This window comes from Ascaphus truei, chromosome 5 (genome assembly GCF_040206685.1).
Source record: "Ascaphus truei isolate aAscTru1 chromosome 5, aAscTru1.hap1, whole genome shotgun sequence".
NCBI lineage: Eukaryota > Metazoa > Chordata > Amphibia > Anura > Ascaphidae > Ascaphus > Ascaphus truei.
The window spans coordinates 8,674,439-8,694,629 of record NC_134487.1 but is presented as its reverse complement, the minus strand read 5'-3'; the positions used below and the strand labels follow the sequence as shown (position 1 = coordinate 8,694,629).

The window sequence follows — 20,191 nt, the reverse complement described above, 5'->3', positions numbered from 1 at the left end:
CTCCGGAGCTGAACTGTTTGCTCAGAGGATCACCCCCGTTCCAGAGATACCGATCAGTGTAGTTACCAGTAATACTTGCTGGTTTCAACTGGGGATTTTAAAAGGCCATCCAATAGGCAGCTGTAACCGATAAAACCAATCTGGCTAAGATTTGCCGGTCAATTTTGTTTTCGCCTATTTAAAAAAACAGGTCATTACATTAAGTATCTTGGGAGCTAAAAATAGCACGGCTCAGCGCTGAAGGACCGCCCGTTTCCATCCTGTTATAAAGAGGAATTGGGGGGAGAAACAGGGAAATAAAAAAAAACAGCCATAGTTGCTGCAGGAAGCAAAGCGAGAGTTAGGTAGAAGCCTGCAGACATATGCCCATTTGCTTTGGAGTACCAGGGGTGGATACAAATAAAAATCAATCTGCCAGGCTCCTAAGTTTTTTATGTGCTAGCTGGTTACTTGTGGTGCTGAAGGAGGGTGGTGGGGTGTGTACTCAATCTTTCCCCACCTGTGTGTCAAGAGAGTGTGCTTCAGTGTATCTGTGACACACACACACACACTCCTCTCCCCCTTCTGGCAGACAAGCTGCGCTGACTGACCTGTCAGTCACAGCTGAGCCGCTACGCACCGCATGGCACAGGTTAGCCTCGGGTTTTTCCATCCCTGCTAGTACAAGAGCGCACAGCAGGATTTCCTCTCTCACTTCTCTTGAACATGTACAAGGAGCTAGCGCAGCAACTAACCAGAGGAGCAGACAATGATGTCCAGTTCTGGGAATGCCAGAAATGTTACACCTTTTCATGACATGCCACATCGGTCTGTAATTCATTATATATTATTCATTTTTCTGTTTCATTATATCATTATCTTGATATTTTTTTCCTAATTTATATATTTAGTGTTGATATTGTTTCCTAATATGTATGGTGTTGATATTGTTTCCTAATATGTATGAACAGTTTATGCTGTAAATAAAAGGCTTGAATATGTGAGAACAGCTGAAGACGTGCGTGTGCAGGCTTTTGTGATGTTCTCAGAACCAACTTAAAGGGGCAATCCATCCTAGGACCAAAGTGAACTAATTCCAGGGACATGTTTAAAGGGTCTCAACTGGGTAATTCCCGCCTTTTTTACCCAAACCTGACAAGTTACAATACGGAGAGGTTTTATTTCCTCTGGCTGCCACCTCTTGTGTTATCAGCGAGTGCTTGTAGAGCCAGAGTCCCTCCTCCCCTCCCCTTTATTGGTTCTAAGGACAGGGTGGGATAAGAGTAAAGGAAACAGGATTGATGGGCCCTTCCTCATTCAGAGGCTCTAAGAAATTCAACTAGCCGACTATGTGGGACTGCATCTTTAACCCCTTGGGTGAACTATAGACTTAGCGACTATGTAATGGGTTCAGTCACACTAGGGGCCAAATAACGTAGTAGCTACGTCATGGTCTTCCAGCTTGCTTTCCTAAGGCCGCGCGTATAGTGCCCGCGACCGGTGAAGTCACCCGTCGCCGCTAGCAAAAGTTATATTTCGCTTTGCGGCAGCGTCGCGGGCTTCCGGGCATTTGATTTGTTCAGGGGCTATCACATGAGGCAGCCCTTGAAAAATCAAATATTCCCGGCTTCCAAAGTCCGCTCCGGCGCATTGCCGCCGTTGCGCTTACTATAAGCGCACACGGCGGCAATGTATTTGTTTTTGGGCGGCGTCGCCATGGCAACGGGACGCTACATGTCGTAACGAGGAAACACTTTACGCTACACCATGGCAACCCGGCATCATGACACCGCACGGCCATTTTAACTGGAGCTGCAGGGGGAAAAGATGATTTTGCAGAAGACAGAGAAGACCGCACCACACCGTTGGACCCCGCCGCAGGTAAGTGTCGTGAGGGAGTGTTTTGGGGGTTGGGCGAGTGGGTTTTTGCCCAGTTTGTCGGGCCCTGCTTATAAGCATGGCGTCCACTTTAGGGAGGGACTATTTTTGTTTAATTAAAATGAATTTGACATTGCAATGGCACGATGATCCTTTAGTAAATAACCAATTACCATACATCACACAGCAATGTAATGGCAAATAGACACCATCTTACCCCAGATATAGCAAAAGGATATTATTGGTCAAATAGCTCTGTATTATGACCAACATATTTGTAAATATGGTACAGGTAAATATGAGATATTAATGAAAGAAAATGCAAGATGTATATAAAGACCAATTGTTCTACAGCAATTCAACGAACCTTAATGTGTATGGAATCCTATTGTCCTTCCTTCCTCACAGGTCATATATAAAGTGGTACAGTAAGTTACTGACTGAATACTCGAGGGTCATGTACATAATCATATTTTGATTATTGTTTTCTTCTGTTCTTCTGTTAACATTAATGATTTTATTTTTTGTGTTCACTAGTTCTGATTTGTGTAGAACAGAAGTTATGCAGATCATGTGAATCTAGATTAAAACCATACACTTCATGTATCTCACTGGGTGCACAAAGTGGGCCATTCATTATAGCATTGTAGTTATGAAGGCTTTGCCAAAAATGGACGGTATCATTTGTGGTACTTTAGTGCGTGACCAGCTAGGAAGAAATAGGCCACAAATAATCAGTGGTGTGGCATCACATATCTAGTTAAAACAAAAATATTATATTATTAAATAAAGAAATAATAACCATAATCATTTATGAATAATAATTCTAATAAATATGAATATACAATTATATGTACATAGTTCTAAAGACTTGGAGACATTCTGCTGTACCAAAGTCTCACATGAATAGTGAAGCATGCAAACCCTCTTAGGTTACAATGCTATACGTTACGGTCACATTGGTTTACCAATGTCACAGTGGATTCTGAATGTACACACACATGCCTGGTGTGACAACGTCCCTATGGGGTCAGTCAATTAAGTTCATGACAACCAAATTCATTAAAACATCCAAGGATGAAAAGGTCAATGACGGTGAGAGCACAAAGGCTTATTGGGACATCACAATCAACACATGACTGTCACGGGAGGGAAGTAGCAGAACATCATATGGCTCACCCGATGCACTTCATTACTCGAACCCCTGATCACACAGGAAACAGTGTTTAGTTTAAAACCTTGAAAGAGCCGAATTGAATGAGAGCACCATTTCCACTTTATCCATGCATTATTTAATTTAGAAATTAGCAAGAAAATAGAGTCAGCAGACAGTCATACTGTACACCAAGCAATGTGACCGGATGTAAAGCAGATGTGTAGCACATGCAATATTTCACTTGATATATTGTAACCCCTTCACTGGTGGAGCCTGCAACAATTGAAAGACCAAATCTCAAATAAGTCCCAAATAGACTACGCTCCAGATATCATATACATACTACAGTGGTTTTTCTCCACAACAGTGGGAAGCAAATTTCATTGAAAGATTTTTGCTTTGAAACCAGTTTCTTTGCACAGCCCTTGGTGAAGGAATATTGACATCACAGGAAACGGTCATGACCTGGAATGAAATGAACAGCCACAAAAGTAATGTTTCCATATAAGCGGGGAAACAAGTGCAAATAATGCTCATACCAAGAACGGCTCCATAGTCCATACAAGGATACCTTTCACAGGACTGCATAAGGCGGAGTCCCGCTGGCGCTGAGCGCACTCATGCTTGGAGAGTGCTCCAAGCATGAGCGCCAAGTGTCCTGCTTGAAAGCGCGCCCGGGGAGGGGGGGGGGCATTGCGGGTAGTTGAGCGCGCAGGAAAGTATACATTTTTTGTTTATCTAAGCGCACAGCACGGGTGAGCGGGTGAGCGGGTGTGCCCGCGCACAGCGTGAGCGGGGACTTACATATATTTGTGTAAGTAACCGCTGCAAGCGCCGCCCGCTCAGCACTAGCGGGGACGCAGCCAAAGAATGGGTGAAGGGAATGAAGAACATTTTAGTTCATTCAAAATAAAGGCAGGACACGAAATTTCAAGTTCTATTATGCTGGCCTAAATGTTACTTGCAAAAGAGAGCTTTTATTTTTATTGTAACAGCAGTCATTAGAAATCGGAAAAAGAATTGTGACTAAAGCGCTAAAGTATAAATACCTACTTAGTGATACAGTGATATATATCCTTTAAGTAAAGGTAGGCTGCCTAGTACCTACTGTCTATTACAAACAGAATACAACACGGAAAAAAGAAAAACCTGGCGCCAAATGTTCAAAATGGTAAGTCCTGTGATCCTCAAAGAATCTGCACGAGTGCTTCACTCACGAGAGCTTCACTCACGAGCGCTTCACTCACGAGCGCTTCACTCACGAGCGCTTCACTCGTGCAGATTCGAGGTCACAGGACTTACCATTTTGAACATTTGGCGCCAGGTTTGTCTTTTTTCCAAGCAGTCATTAGCAAGACATTTTAAAAATGAAAAATGAATAATAATAATTATTATTATTATAGAGGTATTTGCAGGTAATCCACTTTGCACCCCAAAAGAAGAGTTCATTTGGAGAGATTAAAAACACAATGCTCTCCAAGAGCAAGGGCGACTCTAGCCCATATGCATTTTTTGTACATACATTTAAATAAAATTAGTATTCAAACAATAATATATAAAATACAACATTTCAAGGATAACACCATGCACCCCTAGATTAATGTGTAGACACTAACTGACCTAAGGAAGAGCGCATTGCTCTCAAAAACATGTCTTTACAATATATTCTGTTAGTCAAAATAAAAAATGCATTACCTACTATTACAGCACTAAACATTTTTTGCACAATTGGAACTGGACTACTAGATACTTGATACTAGATACTAGATACTAGATACTACACAATCCAAAAATAACAATGCATATGAATTTTTTTCAAAGATAATTCGGTAAACTGAAATAAAATTTGCTTAGCTGAAAACAAAATCGTTACATGTCCTGTGCCCATTCTCTCTGTAGCATACAGAACCGACACAAAATAAAAACAGCAAACAAAAAGGAGCAAAGTAAGATTTCTAACCAAGGTATATGGTTTAATTCGCGTTCTTTGTAGAAGAAAAAAAAATGTGATGGTTGAAGAATGACAGCCGTGTTTTACAAAAAGGTAAATGTTTTCTTCGGACATTTAAATTGTGGAGGTATTCCTGGACCGGTACAGTAAGAGTATTATCTTCATTATGAATCATTAGAAAGAAGGAGTAAGGCGGGCAAGATCATCAATCTCAGGCTGCGCTTATAGTGCTGGCGACGTCGCGTCAAAACAAATGCATTGACGCCATCGCATGTGCTTATAGTAGGTGCGACGGCTTGGTCGCAATCGCTGGAAGTCACTTCAATTTGATTTTTCCAGCGACCGCAGCATGATGCCAGCGTCGCCGACACTAAGTGCGGCCTAAGAGGGATGCAGGAAGGAAAAAAAAATATCAAATGTTCCATAATGTTCAAGGGGCAAATATAAAAAGCAAAACTGCACAGGTTTGTACAAAAAGTGAATCAATGTTTGCAGGCAGAGACCCTTGTAATAGCAGACTACAGCGGGGGTGGACAACGAATCATCAAGGGCCACCAACAGGTCAGGTTTTCAGGATATCCCGGCTTCAGCACAGGTGGCTCAGTCTGTGACTTGGGAGCAATGAATGTTCTTTGCAACGCTGTTTTTATTTTTTCAATACCAGGCTTCGTTGAGTAGATAAGCGTTAACGTTTTCCGTACCACGGGTCCATCAGCAAAAGTGTTACATGTTAAAGGTGCAGTAGGACCAACCTGAACTATTAGACAGGGATGCTGAATAAACTAAAACAAGCTCAGTCGTTTAATAAAAGGTTGTTTGTTCTTTTAGTTCCTTATGCATAATGTCTCATTTTGAAAAGGGATAAGCTACCCAGAACTAGCTTTAAACAAGAGCATTTGTATTACACATCAAAGTATTTTTAAACGAGTTTGCTGGATCAAACGGAAGTACTGTCAGTGAGCTTTTATTTTAAATATAAAAAGGAAACACCGAAAACTAGTAGAGATAATTATAGTTAGTTATAAAAAGCTAATAAAAATAATGACTGCTATTTGTTGCTCAGCATTTGTCAAATAAATATATAATAAATAAGTCATAAATCACACACTACAGGGGGAGGAGGGTGTTACGTTACAGTCACAGATAAAAACAGTGCATATACTGTAGGAATGTTAAGTTTAACCTTGCTGCTTTATTCAATGTACCATCGTCGAAAGAAGAGATCAGTGTATCCAATGCCTCAAAACTAAAAACTTTTTGCCTGGAAACAAAGTCTGAAAATGTTCCTTAGTTTTAGATTTACAATGAGGATTCTTAATTGGGATGATTAGCAATCTTGTTTGTAAAAAAAAAAAAAAAAAAGTAATTGAAGCTATATGTGCTCCCCCAACTCTATAGGGAAAGGATATTGGAGTGAAGAAATGAGGATGGTAAAATCCATCCGAACTTTCAGGTTAAAAAGTTTCCAGAACGAACACGGTAAGTAGTTCATTAAATGAGGGGGGAAATGTACTAGAATGTATATTTAAATATAGCCTGTTCACCTTTTTTAATAAATATAGTAAGGTTTTGGAAATTGGAAAGCAATCAGTGCGAATTACTTTGCTTGACAGAAGAAAAACATTAACATGTTTGATTGACCTCTGGTTCCACCGTCCAATGATTAAACATCCCAGCTATCCATAACCTAAAAAGGAGCTTCACCTGTAAGTTTTTGTTGAACTGAAAATAGCCCATCATGCAATCTAAGGACCAAATTAAAGACTCCCTGTGACCACATAGAAATAGACTGTGGACTAGATGACTCATCCAGCTTTAATATCTTTTACATTAGACAGATGAAGAGAGCCTGGTTTGTGGTTTGCCATCTGCCTTCTCAATAGATATTCAGTAATCTACCATAGCACACGATACATGGCCAATGTTTAAATTACTGGCAATGTTCACTAGATAATCAATGTGTGAATGTGGAAGCCTGCACTGTCATTTAAGAACTAAACACATGCCAGAGTCGCAAATGTCTTAACTTATTCCCATTATTGCCAGTGATAGGATGACTGTGGCTTCCTATAGCTTACTCTGCACTAAGCTCAGAATTCGAAACAGCCTTCTCTTTTTGCAACTGTATTATTAATACTGAAATGATACCACCAGAGGTGAGGCTTTATTATATTATCTTGCACAGTTCATTCAAATGGTTTGGGTGTCAGGTCAACTCTATGGCAGTTAAAACGCTACTTTATTGAGCTACAGACCCAAATGTTTAAGGTGTTTTCAAATAATAGAGATCGCCCCAATGCTTTCCAGTAGTTACAGCTGCTAACGTCTCATATGCCGGTCTCTAAGAGTAAATGCTAGCAACGATTCTGAATGGCTATGTTGCTATAAGATTTTTTCATCAAGGAGTGAGTACTGTACTTTTGGGCATGAGAAAAATAAAAAAAAAATAAAAAAAAAATAAAAAAACCATTTGTGTTTTTTTTAAGATACTCTGCACCTTATTTTCTACAAAGGGCATTTGGAGTCAAGTTCCTGTATTTTTTCCAAATTACTATTTGTAAACAGTTCTTATTGCTACTTCTATAAGATAAAAATAACAGCCATCATTTTCTTGCATAAGTAAAAACAAATTGAATAAGGAGACCTGCTGCATTGTTTGTTCCAAGTGAAAACGACATGACTCCATCTACTTTACAATTAGGCATAGTTTCTGCTAAAGAGATTAGTCGTCTTTTCCTGGATTGCTCTGAACCAACGTTGGTAAGTAATTATCCTAATTATCAAAGAAGCCCGGTATTAATCACAGCCCATGCTATGTAACATGGATAGCTAGGGGTACATTTATTATCAAAGAACATGGCGGAAACTAAGAAGTATTTGTTCAAAAACACTGCCATTAAAAATCTGAGACAAAATGTGCCTTCTTAAAATATCAAAAATACTACAAATTATATAATGTAGAATGAAGGGACCAAAATGGGTGGCTCAGTTAGTAAAGATACTGACTGGCACCGAGTTTGAAGCACCTGGTTCAATTCCTGGCAGCGCTAAATGTTACGGTAATAATAGCCAGAACAGTGGCCAGTTAATAATATCATCAACTTGAAGTACTGTACTCTCACCATTCAATAATCCTATCTGACAATGAGACCCCCTGAGGACTCACTGATAGCCTTTCCCGACCCCATTGTCTAGGGTCTGGTTTTCTGATCCCACCTCCCTGTTTTGGTAATGAAAGATACACTAATTAAAGTGAGCTACAGACCCAAATGTGACATTGGGCAAGTCACATTATCTCTCTGTGCCTCAGGCACCAAAAACAGATTGTAAGCTCTGCGGGGCAGGGACTTGTGCTTGCAAAAAATGTCTCTGTAAAGCGCTACGTAAAACTAGCAGCGCTATACAAGAACATGCTGTTATTAACATTGTGATACCAAGTTGATATAAAAAACTCTTTTACTGGATTCCTTAGAAAAGTTATTATGTATATAGTGTTGCATTGGCTTCCTTATGTTTTTTGTTTCCTATTTTCTCCGGTTTAAGTGATATCACTATTAGCATAAACACCACCGTTAATTCCATTTCCGACCATGCCCGTGGCCGCTTGTGAGCGAAAGGCGCATCGGGTCGTTGAGGATGCCACTTCCACTGACTTTTGTAAATGTTTCCACATGACTCGATCTGCTTTTCAGTACACGTACTTGTGGCGTTCCCGTTATGGGCTGAAACTTACCTGCCTTCCAGTGCCTACCCCTGTGAATGTCTCTCCCGATCTGGCTTGCTTCTCAGCACACATAATGATGGCGTTTCCCCAGTATAGGTTTTGCTGGTGTTTCGAATATGAGAATCTTATTGTAGATGCCGACTTATCTCTGCAGATGCTACAGGCAGATGGATTGATTCAAACATTTGTATGTACATCCATTTATTCTCCAGTGGGACCATAACAGGCTATGAACTGGGTGTTTTAGTTTTTCAGGGTCTTTATATTGTCAGTGTCTGAATGAGCATCTACATCTAATATAGGATAATCATAGGAAATTATATTGGAAACTGGGTTTCCATTTAGATGTAATGAGGAGCAGGCTTCTACATGATCTGTATTCATCTTTGTAGTTACTAAAAGGCAGTCTATTTCTATTAATTCTATGCACGTTATAGGTGATACCTAATTTTCTCCAGATTCTGTATTTGTTCATTAAGTGTGCATTCAGGAATGAATCTTCATATTGATGTTCACTTGAGGAAGTGGTTTATTTTGAACGGAAGTAAACATACTTGTAACGGTTTCCATCTTATACTATATTAGTGAAAGCACTGTATGTTTGCCTGCCTGGATGTCCGGTGTCCCTAGCGGCAATCTCATTGGTCCCTTGGGCCGCCCGCCCCCGCACACCTCTCATTGGCCTCACACACTCACACCACCCCCTTGGCCCGCCCCTGAGGCGGAGTTACGGGCCAAAGGTCCACAAAAAAAAAAAAAAAAACCACACACACACACACACACACACACACACACACACACACACACACACACACACACACACACACACACACACACACACACACACACACACACACACACACACACACACACATTCCCACCCCCCCAAGCTCACACACACCTCACCCCCCCCAAGCTTACCCCCCCCAAGCTCACACACCCCCCCCCAAGCTCACACCCCCCTCCCCCCCCCAAGCTCACACCCCGGCGCCGCTACAGTCAGCGGGGGAGCGGAGCGAGCGCCCGGGACACACGCGGGGGAGCGGCCACAACACGCTGCCTCCCGCCTCACATCCACGTGGGAGCGGCCGGATGGGTGAGGCAGCATACCCACGGGCCTCGCCGCACGCTCCTCGGCACCGGCTCACCTCTCCCACCCCCCTCACAGCAAAGACCAGCCTACCCGGCGCCGCCTGCAACGCTCCTCGGCACCGCCGCCTCACCTCGAGCCGGAGGGCAGCGGGGGGGCTCCCGCCCTGCAGGAGGCCTCACCTCGAGCGGGGGGGCTCCCGCCCTGCAGGAGGCCTCACCTCGAGCCGGAGGGCAGCGGGGGGGCTCCCGCCCTGCAGGAGGCTTCACCTCGAGCCGGTGGGCAGCGGGGGGGCTCCCGCCCTGCAGGAGGCCTCACCTCGAGCCGGAGGCAGCGGGGGGGGCTCCCGCCCTGCAGGAGGCCTCACCTCGAGCCGGGGGGCTGCGGGGGGGGGCTCCCGCCCTGCAGGAGGCCTCACCTCGAGCCGGAGGCCAGCGGGGGGGCTCCCGCCCTGCAGGAGGCCTCACCTCGAGCCGGAGGGCAGCGGGGGGATCCCGCCCTGCAGGAGGCCTCACCTCGAGCCGGAGGCAGCGGGGGGGGCTCCCGCCCTGCAGGAGGCCTCACCTCGAGCCGGAGGGCAGTGGGGGGGCTCCCGCCCTGCCGGGGGGGCTCCCGCCCTGCAGGAGGCCTCACCTCGAGGAACATGCTGCCGACTGCAAGGTAAGCAGCTCTCCCCCCACACCCCCCCATTCCTTCATTGCCAGCCTCAACCCTCCATACACACACACACACTATATATATATATATATATATATATATATATATATATATATATATATATATATATATATATATATATATATATATATATATATATATATATATATATATATATATATATATATATATATATATATATATATATATATATATATATATATATATATATATATATATACACACACACACATACACATACACAGAGACACACACACACAGAGACCACACACACACATGTAGGCGCACACACACACATGTAGGCACACACACACACACACACACACATGTAGGCACACACACACGTCCACAGACACACACATGTAGACACACACACACATGTAGACAGACACACACACACGTAGACAGACACACACGCACACACACACACACACACCTATACAGACACACGTATACACACACACACGTATACACACAGGCACACGTAGACACACAGACACACGTAGACACAAAGAAACACGTAGACACACAGACACACGTAGACACACAGACACACACCTATACACACACACACACACACCTATACACACACACACACACCTATACACACAGACACACACGTATACACACAGACACACACGTATACACACAGACACACACGTTTACACACACACACACGTACACACACGTATACACACACACACACACACACACACACACACGTACAAACACACACGTAGACACACGTGTACACACACACACGTAGACACACACACAGACGTACACACACACACACACGTATACGCACACACACGTAGACACACACACACACGTAGACACACATACACACGTATACGCACACACACGTATACACACACACGTAGACACACACGTAGACACACACACACGTATACACACGCACGTAGACACACACACACATGTACACGTAGACACGTACACACACACACATGTACACGTATACTCACACACATGTACACGTACACACACACATGGAGACATACACACACACATGGAGACATACACACACGCACATGTACACACACACACACACGTACACACACACACACATGTATACATACACATAATGTATACACACACACATGTATACACACACACATGTATACACACACACATGTATACACACACATGTATACACACACATGTATACACACACACACACACACACACATACACACGTGTATACACACACAAACATGTATACACACAAATGTACACACACACATGTATACACACACACACACATACTATGTATACACACAAACATGTATACACACGTGTATACACACGTGTATACACGTGTATATACACATGTGTATACACACACATGGAGACATACACACACGCACATGTACACATACTGTATACACACACACATGTATACACACACACACACACACGTGTATACACACACATGTATACACACACGTATACACACACACAAACATGTATACACACACACAAACATGTATACACACACACAAATGTATACACACACAAATGTACACACACACAAATGTACACACACACACATGTACACACACACACATGTACACACACACACATGTACACACACACACATGTACACACACACACACACACATACTATGTATACACACAGACATGTATAGACACACACAAACATGTATACACACATGTATACACACATGTGTATACACATGTGTATACACATGTGTATACACATGTGTATACACACATGTGTATACACACATGTGTATACACACACGTACACATGTATACACACACACACAATATATACATACACACAATGTCTACACACACATGTGTATACACGTCTATACACACATGTGTATACACACACATGTGTATACACACACGTGTATACACACGTATACACACACACACGTACACACACACACACACACGTACACATGTATACACACACACACATACAATGTATACACACAAACATGTATACACACACACAAACATGTATACACACACACGTGTGTGTATACACACACACGTATACACACACACACTATCCCCAGCAAAACCACATCAGCACACCGCTATCCCATGCCCCCCCAGCACACTGGCATTCTCGGCTCCCCGCCATTCCCAGCCCCCATCAACACCATCAGCACCCACACATCGGCACCTTTGCACCTCCCCCATCGGCACACCCACATCCGCACCCCCACATCCGCACCCCCACATCAGCACCAAACCCTCCAAAATCAGCACACCGATACAATCGCCATCAGTACAGCCACAGCAGCACTACCACCGCACATGGGCCGCGTTGACCACTCCTCACCCAAATGCCACACCCACACCACAAACATCCCGGGCAACGCCGGGGCTCTCAGCTAGTTTTCTATATTTGTCTCGTGGTGTGTTCAATAAACTGTGTTATTTAACTTGGAAACCGGAGGGGTGAGTCTTTGGGAGGGTATTTTAGGTTCCTTTGTAAGCAACCCAGTCATTTTTGCACTGCGCTGTATTTATTACAGTTGATCCATTTTAATGTGCAGGATCACACTAGTATTTTGAACAAAATTAATCAATCAGGGCTAAAAAAAAAAAAAAAGCTGTAATGTGTACGGATATGTTGGAGACTGTGTTTTTAGAGGATGCCGGAAGGTTTAGTAACTGTATCAGTTTGCAGGTTACAATAATTAGCTGTTCTGTTTGCGCAGTACACATGAACTGCAATGAAATATATAAAATATTTATCATACAATCTTGACAATAACAAACTCCCCGTGGATCTTGAACAGGTGGCATTGTCTCGCAAAGGGTAAAATAAATTATTGGTCCTGCAACTATTTTGCAAACATCAAATCTTCTTCAGAAAGAGTAATTACAAATGATTGTCCAATAAAATTCCCCACTAGGATAAAAATAGAAATGAAAAATGTTGTACTGTGCGATTCAATTATGACACAGCTGTAGACATACAAATTCTTATCCTTCCATCTTATACTAAAGCTATACTTTAGTATAGAAGTACAGCACAAAATATTGCATACTCCAGACATTAGTAATAGCTCTATTGAGAGTTACGCTTTCATGCCTAAATTTGCAAATCTGTTTAAAAAAGATCAAATTAAACCCCAAATATTTAAGATGGAAAGAATGTATTACATGCTGTTAGACGATTTCTCTTGCAGCTACAATATATCCACTAATAAAGCAGAACTTAGTCCATTTCTTTTTTAAAGCAGAACTTAGTCCATTTCTTTTTTAAATACAATGTGGACAAGTGGGGGGCACCCAGCACAGAAAGGTGGTCTTCAAGACATTCGCCATTTTGCACGACAAATACAGCCAGGGGGTCAACAAGAGCCTCAACATGAGTTCTATTGTCCGTTAGACCCCAGTGGACATAATGTATCCGGTGATATAACTGCACACACACCGGTGGTACTGTATATCACACAGGTCCGGAAACGGTAAAATCGTGTCCAGGAGACCCCACTGGTTAAAGAAATATATCAAAACAAATGAATAAAGCAAGCAGATGTTTTGGTATCTTAGTGAGAAAAGATACGTTCATGTTTTTGGGAATCACTTTACCACATGGCTTCCAGCAAACTCAATATCTGCCTAAAAACTATTTTCACAAGAGTGAGCAGGCAGTAGAGATAGGAGGTGTTATCCACAAGTACTTCCATTACGGTTACGGTTTTCATTTTGCACCGTACGGATAGCACAGTTCAGATAGTAATGCTTTAACGCTGCAGCACATTTGAAATATGCAGAAGTTTACAGTTTGGTATTTTAATGAACATTGTCAGTAACGATAAAGAACTTGAGATGTTCGAGAGATTGCTATATTTGACTAGATATGAATAACACAAAAGAAAAAGGTTATGCCTCAAGAAGCAGAGTATCCAAAAAATAATTAATCAATTTATTAAACACCTCTATTAAAAAGACATGAACTAAAACAAACAAGTAGGACCCCAAAAGTACTCTGAGCTGTGGAAAAAGTCATGCACGGTTGATATCCACAAAAAAATGATAACCGTGCATGACTATTTCCACAGCTCATTGGGGTCCTGTTTGTTTAAGGTCATGTCTTTTTAAGAGAGGCGTTTAATAAATTGATTCTTTTTTGGATACTCTGAATGGGATAACTTTTTTCTTTTGTGTGTACAGTATGTGTGTATGTGTGCATGTATATAGCCTCAATACTACCACCTCAGGTATCTCCTCAGTTACCAAGATAATTACTGCGTTCCCTGAGCTACACCACCCCGCCCCCCTCCATGGTTCCAATTACTATATGTAAAAAAGGTCAAATAAAAAAATAAAAACATCCCAGGTGGGATTGCAGCTTCTTGGCTTTCTATATGCACAGAAGAAACTAGTATGAGAAAGCACTCGCCTTGTAACATCTTTGTAGTTTAATAACATTGCACCTCAATGGAGCAGATTTGGGATGGTTGAATTTACGTTATTGAAAGGTGCAATCCAAGCAATATCCTACATTTGTGTTTCTAAATAAATCAGTTCTGCAGTACAGTATTAGATAATACTACGTAGATTTTCTTTCTTTTTTAATTCAACTCAATGCCATTTTTAATATACTGAGCATCCTGTGATTTCTATAGCAGGCTTTAGCCCACCTCCCCAGCAGTGCAAGATCTTTGCAACACTTTCCTGTTTGTGATGATTTGTTGCCAATATTCCCAGCAGTTTGAGCTGCAAACTAACAATAAATAATGTTTCCTTAGTAATATAACAGTACATTGGTGCTGCCGAGTTACACCGAGTGCATGATTGATACTGAAAGGCAGCCATTTAATGAACCCTGGGGAGCAGGATCTTTGCTGATTGATGTCCCCCCCCCACTTCTCTTGTAATCGATCTGCAGCTTAGGAAATTCGTTTTCAATAAAGGTAATTAAAGACTGCATATATTAAACCAAAACATAATTAGATATATCTTGACAAATAAATTTTACTCGCAGGCGAGTGTTACCGGTGGTGTGGTGCGGCGTCTCCCGGCATTCCCCTGCAACTCCCGTGTCTCCCCCTCCAACTCCAGTGAACATAGCTGCATCAAATGACGCCTCGTTGCCATAACGACGGGACGCTATGTCGCAGCGTTACGTTGCCATGACAGCATAGTGTTACGTTGTGCCCTTTTGTCATGGCAACAAGGCATCATTTGGCGCCACACAGCTATGTTCACGGGAGTTGGACGGGGAGACACGGGAGGGTGTCGGGAGACATGGCCTGCGGGTAAAGTGAGGAGTTACAGTACAAACGCCAGTGGCGGTTTGAATTGCCTATAAAGGCTGAGATTATGTTCAAACGTCACGCGCAAATTGAATAATGCCTTTGAGGCCGCCCCTAGTGCGCGCGCGACCGCGTCTTGAAATGGCAAAAAAATTGTCTTTTTCAAGTGCGGCCACATGACATCCGCGTCACGTGAGCGGTTCAGCCAATGAGGGTAAACCAGCTTCGTGCCGCCTCCGCCACGCCTTCCCAATCGCGTGCAGCTCAGTTCACACATCGCTGGGACCGCAGGCGTGCGCTATGTGGTCCGACGCGCGCTCCCATGTAGTATAATCTTAGCCTATGTCATCTCTTTTCTGTGTCAGGGGTTCAAACTCTTACCTCTTTGTTTAATGACTTTGGCAACTCTCAGCTGCAGCCTACGGGCCTTTTCTATCACTGCCAGCAGATACATTCTGACTGTTTGCTTTCCAGAGTCTAGTGTGTGTGTGTGTGTATGTGTGTGTGTGTGTATGTGTATGTATATGTATATTAATACTGTGATAGGCAAAACCAAGTATGTCTAGTATATTGGTCTCTGCACGGGTAATACTGAAGTTCTCTTGAGAACCTCTTCTCCGTGTGATAGTCTCAGGTTTATTGCATACCATGATAATAAGGTTGGTTTTGCATGTAAAAGAGAACAGCAATGTGAATCCTGAATAAAACTAGATTTGCAAACGAGCCAGAGATTTAATCATAGCTGTAGCTCGTACATGAGCTTTTGAGATCTCACTAGTCTTTTTGAAGAAAGGGCATATATTTTACTATCACACATAACATACGAATTTACAAAACACGAGTGTTAGTATAAATCAGAAAAGGTGCTAGCAACATGCAGAAACCGGTCCTTTTTGCCTGCTTTTTTCTACTAGAACAGTAGACATAACAACAACTTAATTTCATATAGAGCTTTTCTCTCAATGGAATACAAAGCACTTTGCAATTACACAGTATATAGCGTGCGGTACGCAGCACATAGGATTCTTACAGACAGTCCCTGCCCGCAGGAGCTTACAATCTATGTTTCTGGTGCCTGAGGCACAAAGAGCTGACACCGGGAATTGAACCAGGTTCCCCAGCTTCAAACTCCATGTAATTGTTTATAGAGTCAGGGCATTTACTCGCCGATTCGCTCCTCCTCCCAGGTACACTCTGCTGGGAGGAACAGCTTTAAGGGATTTTAACACCAGAGAGGGTGGCAATGAATATCTTTACAATGCTTTGTAAACGCCCTCTAGCAGCAGGCGTTAATTTAGGCAAAACCAAAAAAGGTAGCTATGCGTTAAAAAAAAAAACCCTGGCAACCTTCGTAACCATATGTAATTTTGATCATTCACATCTTCATGCAAGAAACAGAGATAGAAATGTCTTCTGGTCCCTGGCTCTAAATTTAGCTACTAAAATACATTAACTGCTGTCAAGGCACTGCAGGACACTCTTACCTTGAAGGAGTTAAAATGTTTTGGCAATAAAATTTGTCAAAGAAGCCTGCAGAATCTCAAGAATAATTTAATACAAAGCGCGCTAGTCAACTGGACAGTGACTATAAAGTCCCATTTTGCAGTTAAGAGTGCTCACGTCTCATGAATTAAACCAATGGTCATTTTTTGTAGATTATGCGCATCTGACCGCGAGTCGTAAATCAAAATAAGCAGAAATTGAGAAAGTAGGCCCAACATTTTATTTTATTGATATTGCCATAATCTTGTACAAGCTTTTGCAAAGTCGCAAGCCTATTCTTCACAATATCACACATTTGCATGTAGAGACTTATGAGTTCTAGAAATCCAATATAAAGTAGAAGCTGTATCGATTAAGAACCCCCGTCGGTCCATTAAAAGACCACTATCTGCAAAATCCTCTCTCCACAAGACCAATACAGTGCAGCTACTACAATTTCTCACGACATACAGAATATAGATAACTTGAGGTTCAGATCCTAACCAGGCTGGATTAAGCAGTTAGAAACCTACATGTTATGACAAAGGGGAGGATGAAGAAATCAAAATTAAAAAAAAGCCTACAATGTAAGTGATGCTAGAGGTTCTTACTTGTAGGTGAGACCATCTGAAATTGCAAAGAGCTGCTGGGCAGTGAGTCCATCTTCAGGAACGTAGCCAGTGCCGCCACTGATCAGGTAGTCAGCCATGCTGTAACGGGTCAGAGAAAAAAAAAGGCATGCATCAGAGAGATTAATAACTAGGCAGCTGTAAAGGACTGCAACACATAGCACGGCAGTGCATGAAGGAGGCCAATATAACACACAGGAATAGGGTGGGAGAAGAAAAAGAAAAATTCACTGATGCTGAAGAATCATCACAGGGGGTTTACAAAGCAAAACAGTCAAATATATAGGTGGCTTAATCCACGTTGCATACTTTTTCAGATGAATAACCGACTGTATAACTTCAGAAGCAGCTAGGAAGTGTGTATCCGGATCAGGACCTACAGATTGGAGCCACTCTTATGAACTGCAGTTCCCCTAACTGGCTGACTGTATTCCCCTCCCACTTCCCCTCCTAAACGTGTTGTAAATCTGTGCTAATAATACGAACAAAAAGGAATGTGTATTACAAACAGGATACACAGATAATGTTCATTGGATATGCAATCACTATAAATATTTTATCATTATTATTGGAACTGATAGATAGGGGACAACTTGGCTAACCAAACAAAAACAGTACTTATACTTTTAGGAAGTCTTAGGCTTACTATATAGTGCGCGCTGGTGCACGAGCCCGGCGCTGTGTGTGCACATTTAGTTAATGCAGCGTGCGCGGCTAGGGGGCGTGGCTCTGACGTCACAGTGTCAGGCCGAGCTGTGATTGACTCGCAGCGCAGCACAAAAATACAAATTGCTTGTATTTTCCCAGATCTGCCGCACCAACGCTCACGGCCGTGTGCGTCTGAAGTATAGCAACTGCAGGGTCATACCCCGCAATTATCATTGACGCGCGCGCACTATATTACAGCCCTTACACGCCATTCGACCACTGGCTTTTTACCTCATCAAATACAGATATGAACGCATTCAACAGGGCAGTGTACAATGATAATACTAACATTACAGGAATTACAGATATTGTGTTTGATCGGCATACCTCCATATAATAACTCATTACAATACCTAATAAAATTAATTATCTAAATTAATAAACAGGCAAAGGCGACAGACCATAAAGGCATACCCCGGTTTAAGGACACTCACATTAAATACACTCGCAAGTAAGGACATATCGCCTAATAGGCAAACGTCAGCTCGCGTATGCGCCTGTCAGCACGTCCTGAACATCAATACCGGCTCCCTACTGTACCGAAGCTGTGCGCAAGCGGGGAGACTATAGAGCCTGTTACAAATGCGTTATTTACATCAGTTATGCACGTATATGACGATTGCAGTACAGCACATGCATCGATAAGTGGGGAAAGGTAGTGCTTCACTTTAAGTACATTTTCGCTTTACATACATGCTCTGGACCCATTGCGTACGTTAATGCGGGGTATGCCTGTACACTGTAGTGTCTTGGGGACACTTTCCATGATCACTCACATAAAATAATGATAGGAAGCTAGACCCAGTGTCTGGCATTAACACGGTTTCCTTTTATTTTTTCACAATACATTAATTATAACACCAGATAACTGCAGACACGGACTGGCCTTGGCTGCAGGGCCGAATTCATAATATTGATAACAAAAACCATAAAAGATGTCAGTGATACAGAGTTATGTCATGTACATAACAACGAACAATAAAAACACTGCAAGATATCTAGCTCGATATTGCCAGGCTGAAGTCTCTTTATTCCCAAGCACATAATAAACACAGAGACACACGGCGGTTGGGCTATTTAAAGCTCATCATCATACACATAGATCAAACATGCTGCTTTGGTTAAGCACATAATGAAACCAACAGCAATAACTGATAATACACGTAACAGATCATGACATTAACAATGAGATAGATATTTTTAAACAGATTCATTTTCATTAAGTGCTTAACCAAGGCCAGACTAACAGTAATAACCATTATAGGCTAAAGCAGTAAAATTCAGGGCATAATTGAAAACCCTGCTCTCTGATTGGTTAAAATTCAGGGCATTATCCACAGTAATGCCCTGAATTTCAGCAGTTTGCAAAATGCAGTTTTCCATCTGTTTATTTCCAGCCAATCAGCTTTCAGAACAGCTGAGACAGGGCAGGGGATTGGTTTGAATTAAGTAAAAGCTCTGAGACATGGCAGGGGATTGGTCAGCCACAGTTTGACTCCTCCCCCTCCCGAGCTGACTGAGATTTTCTGAGCAGATTCAGTTGAATTGGAGGGGAGAGAGACTGCAAAGAAGTAAGTGTGTGTGTGTGTGGGGGGGGGGTGTAGAGGTGCTGTGTTGTGTGTAGAGCTGGGGGGGAGTCTCCA

General features: G+C 42.4%; 1 protein-coding gene across 10 annotated transcripts in view; it reads right to left on the bottom strand.

The window, feature by feature from the left end:
• The window catches only part of IMPDH1 (inosine monophosphate dehydrogenase 1), a 166,588-nt gene that overhangs the window by 66,782 nt on the left and 79,615 nt on the right, over positions 1-20,191 (bottom strand). For 8 of the 10 annotated variants that reach the window (XM_075599296.1, XM_075599299.1, XM_075599298.1 and 5 more), the window contains one exon: positions 17,823-17,921. In XM_075599296.1, the coding sequence (XP_075455411.1) occupies positions 17,823-17,921 (99 nt within the window). Of the gene's footprint in view, positions 1-17,822; positions 17,922-18,149; positions 18,169-20,191 lie in introns of those variants that run through there. The other 2 variants (XM_075599306.1, XM_075599303.1) reach the window with 2 other exon arrangements.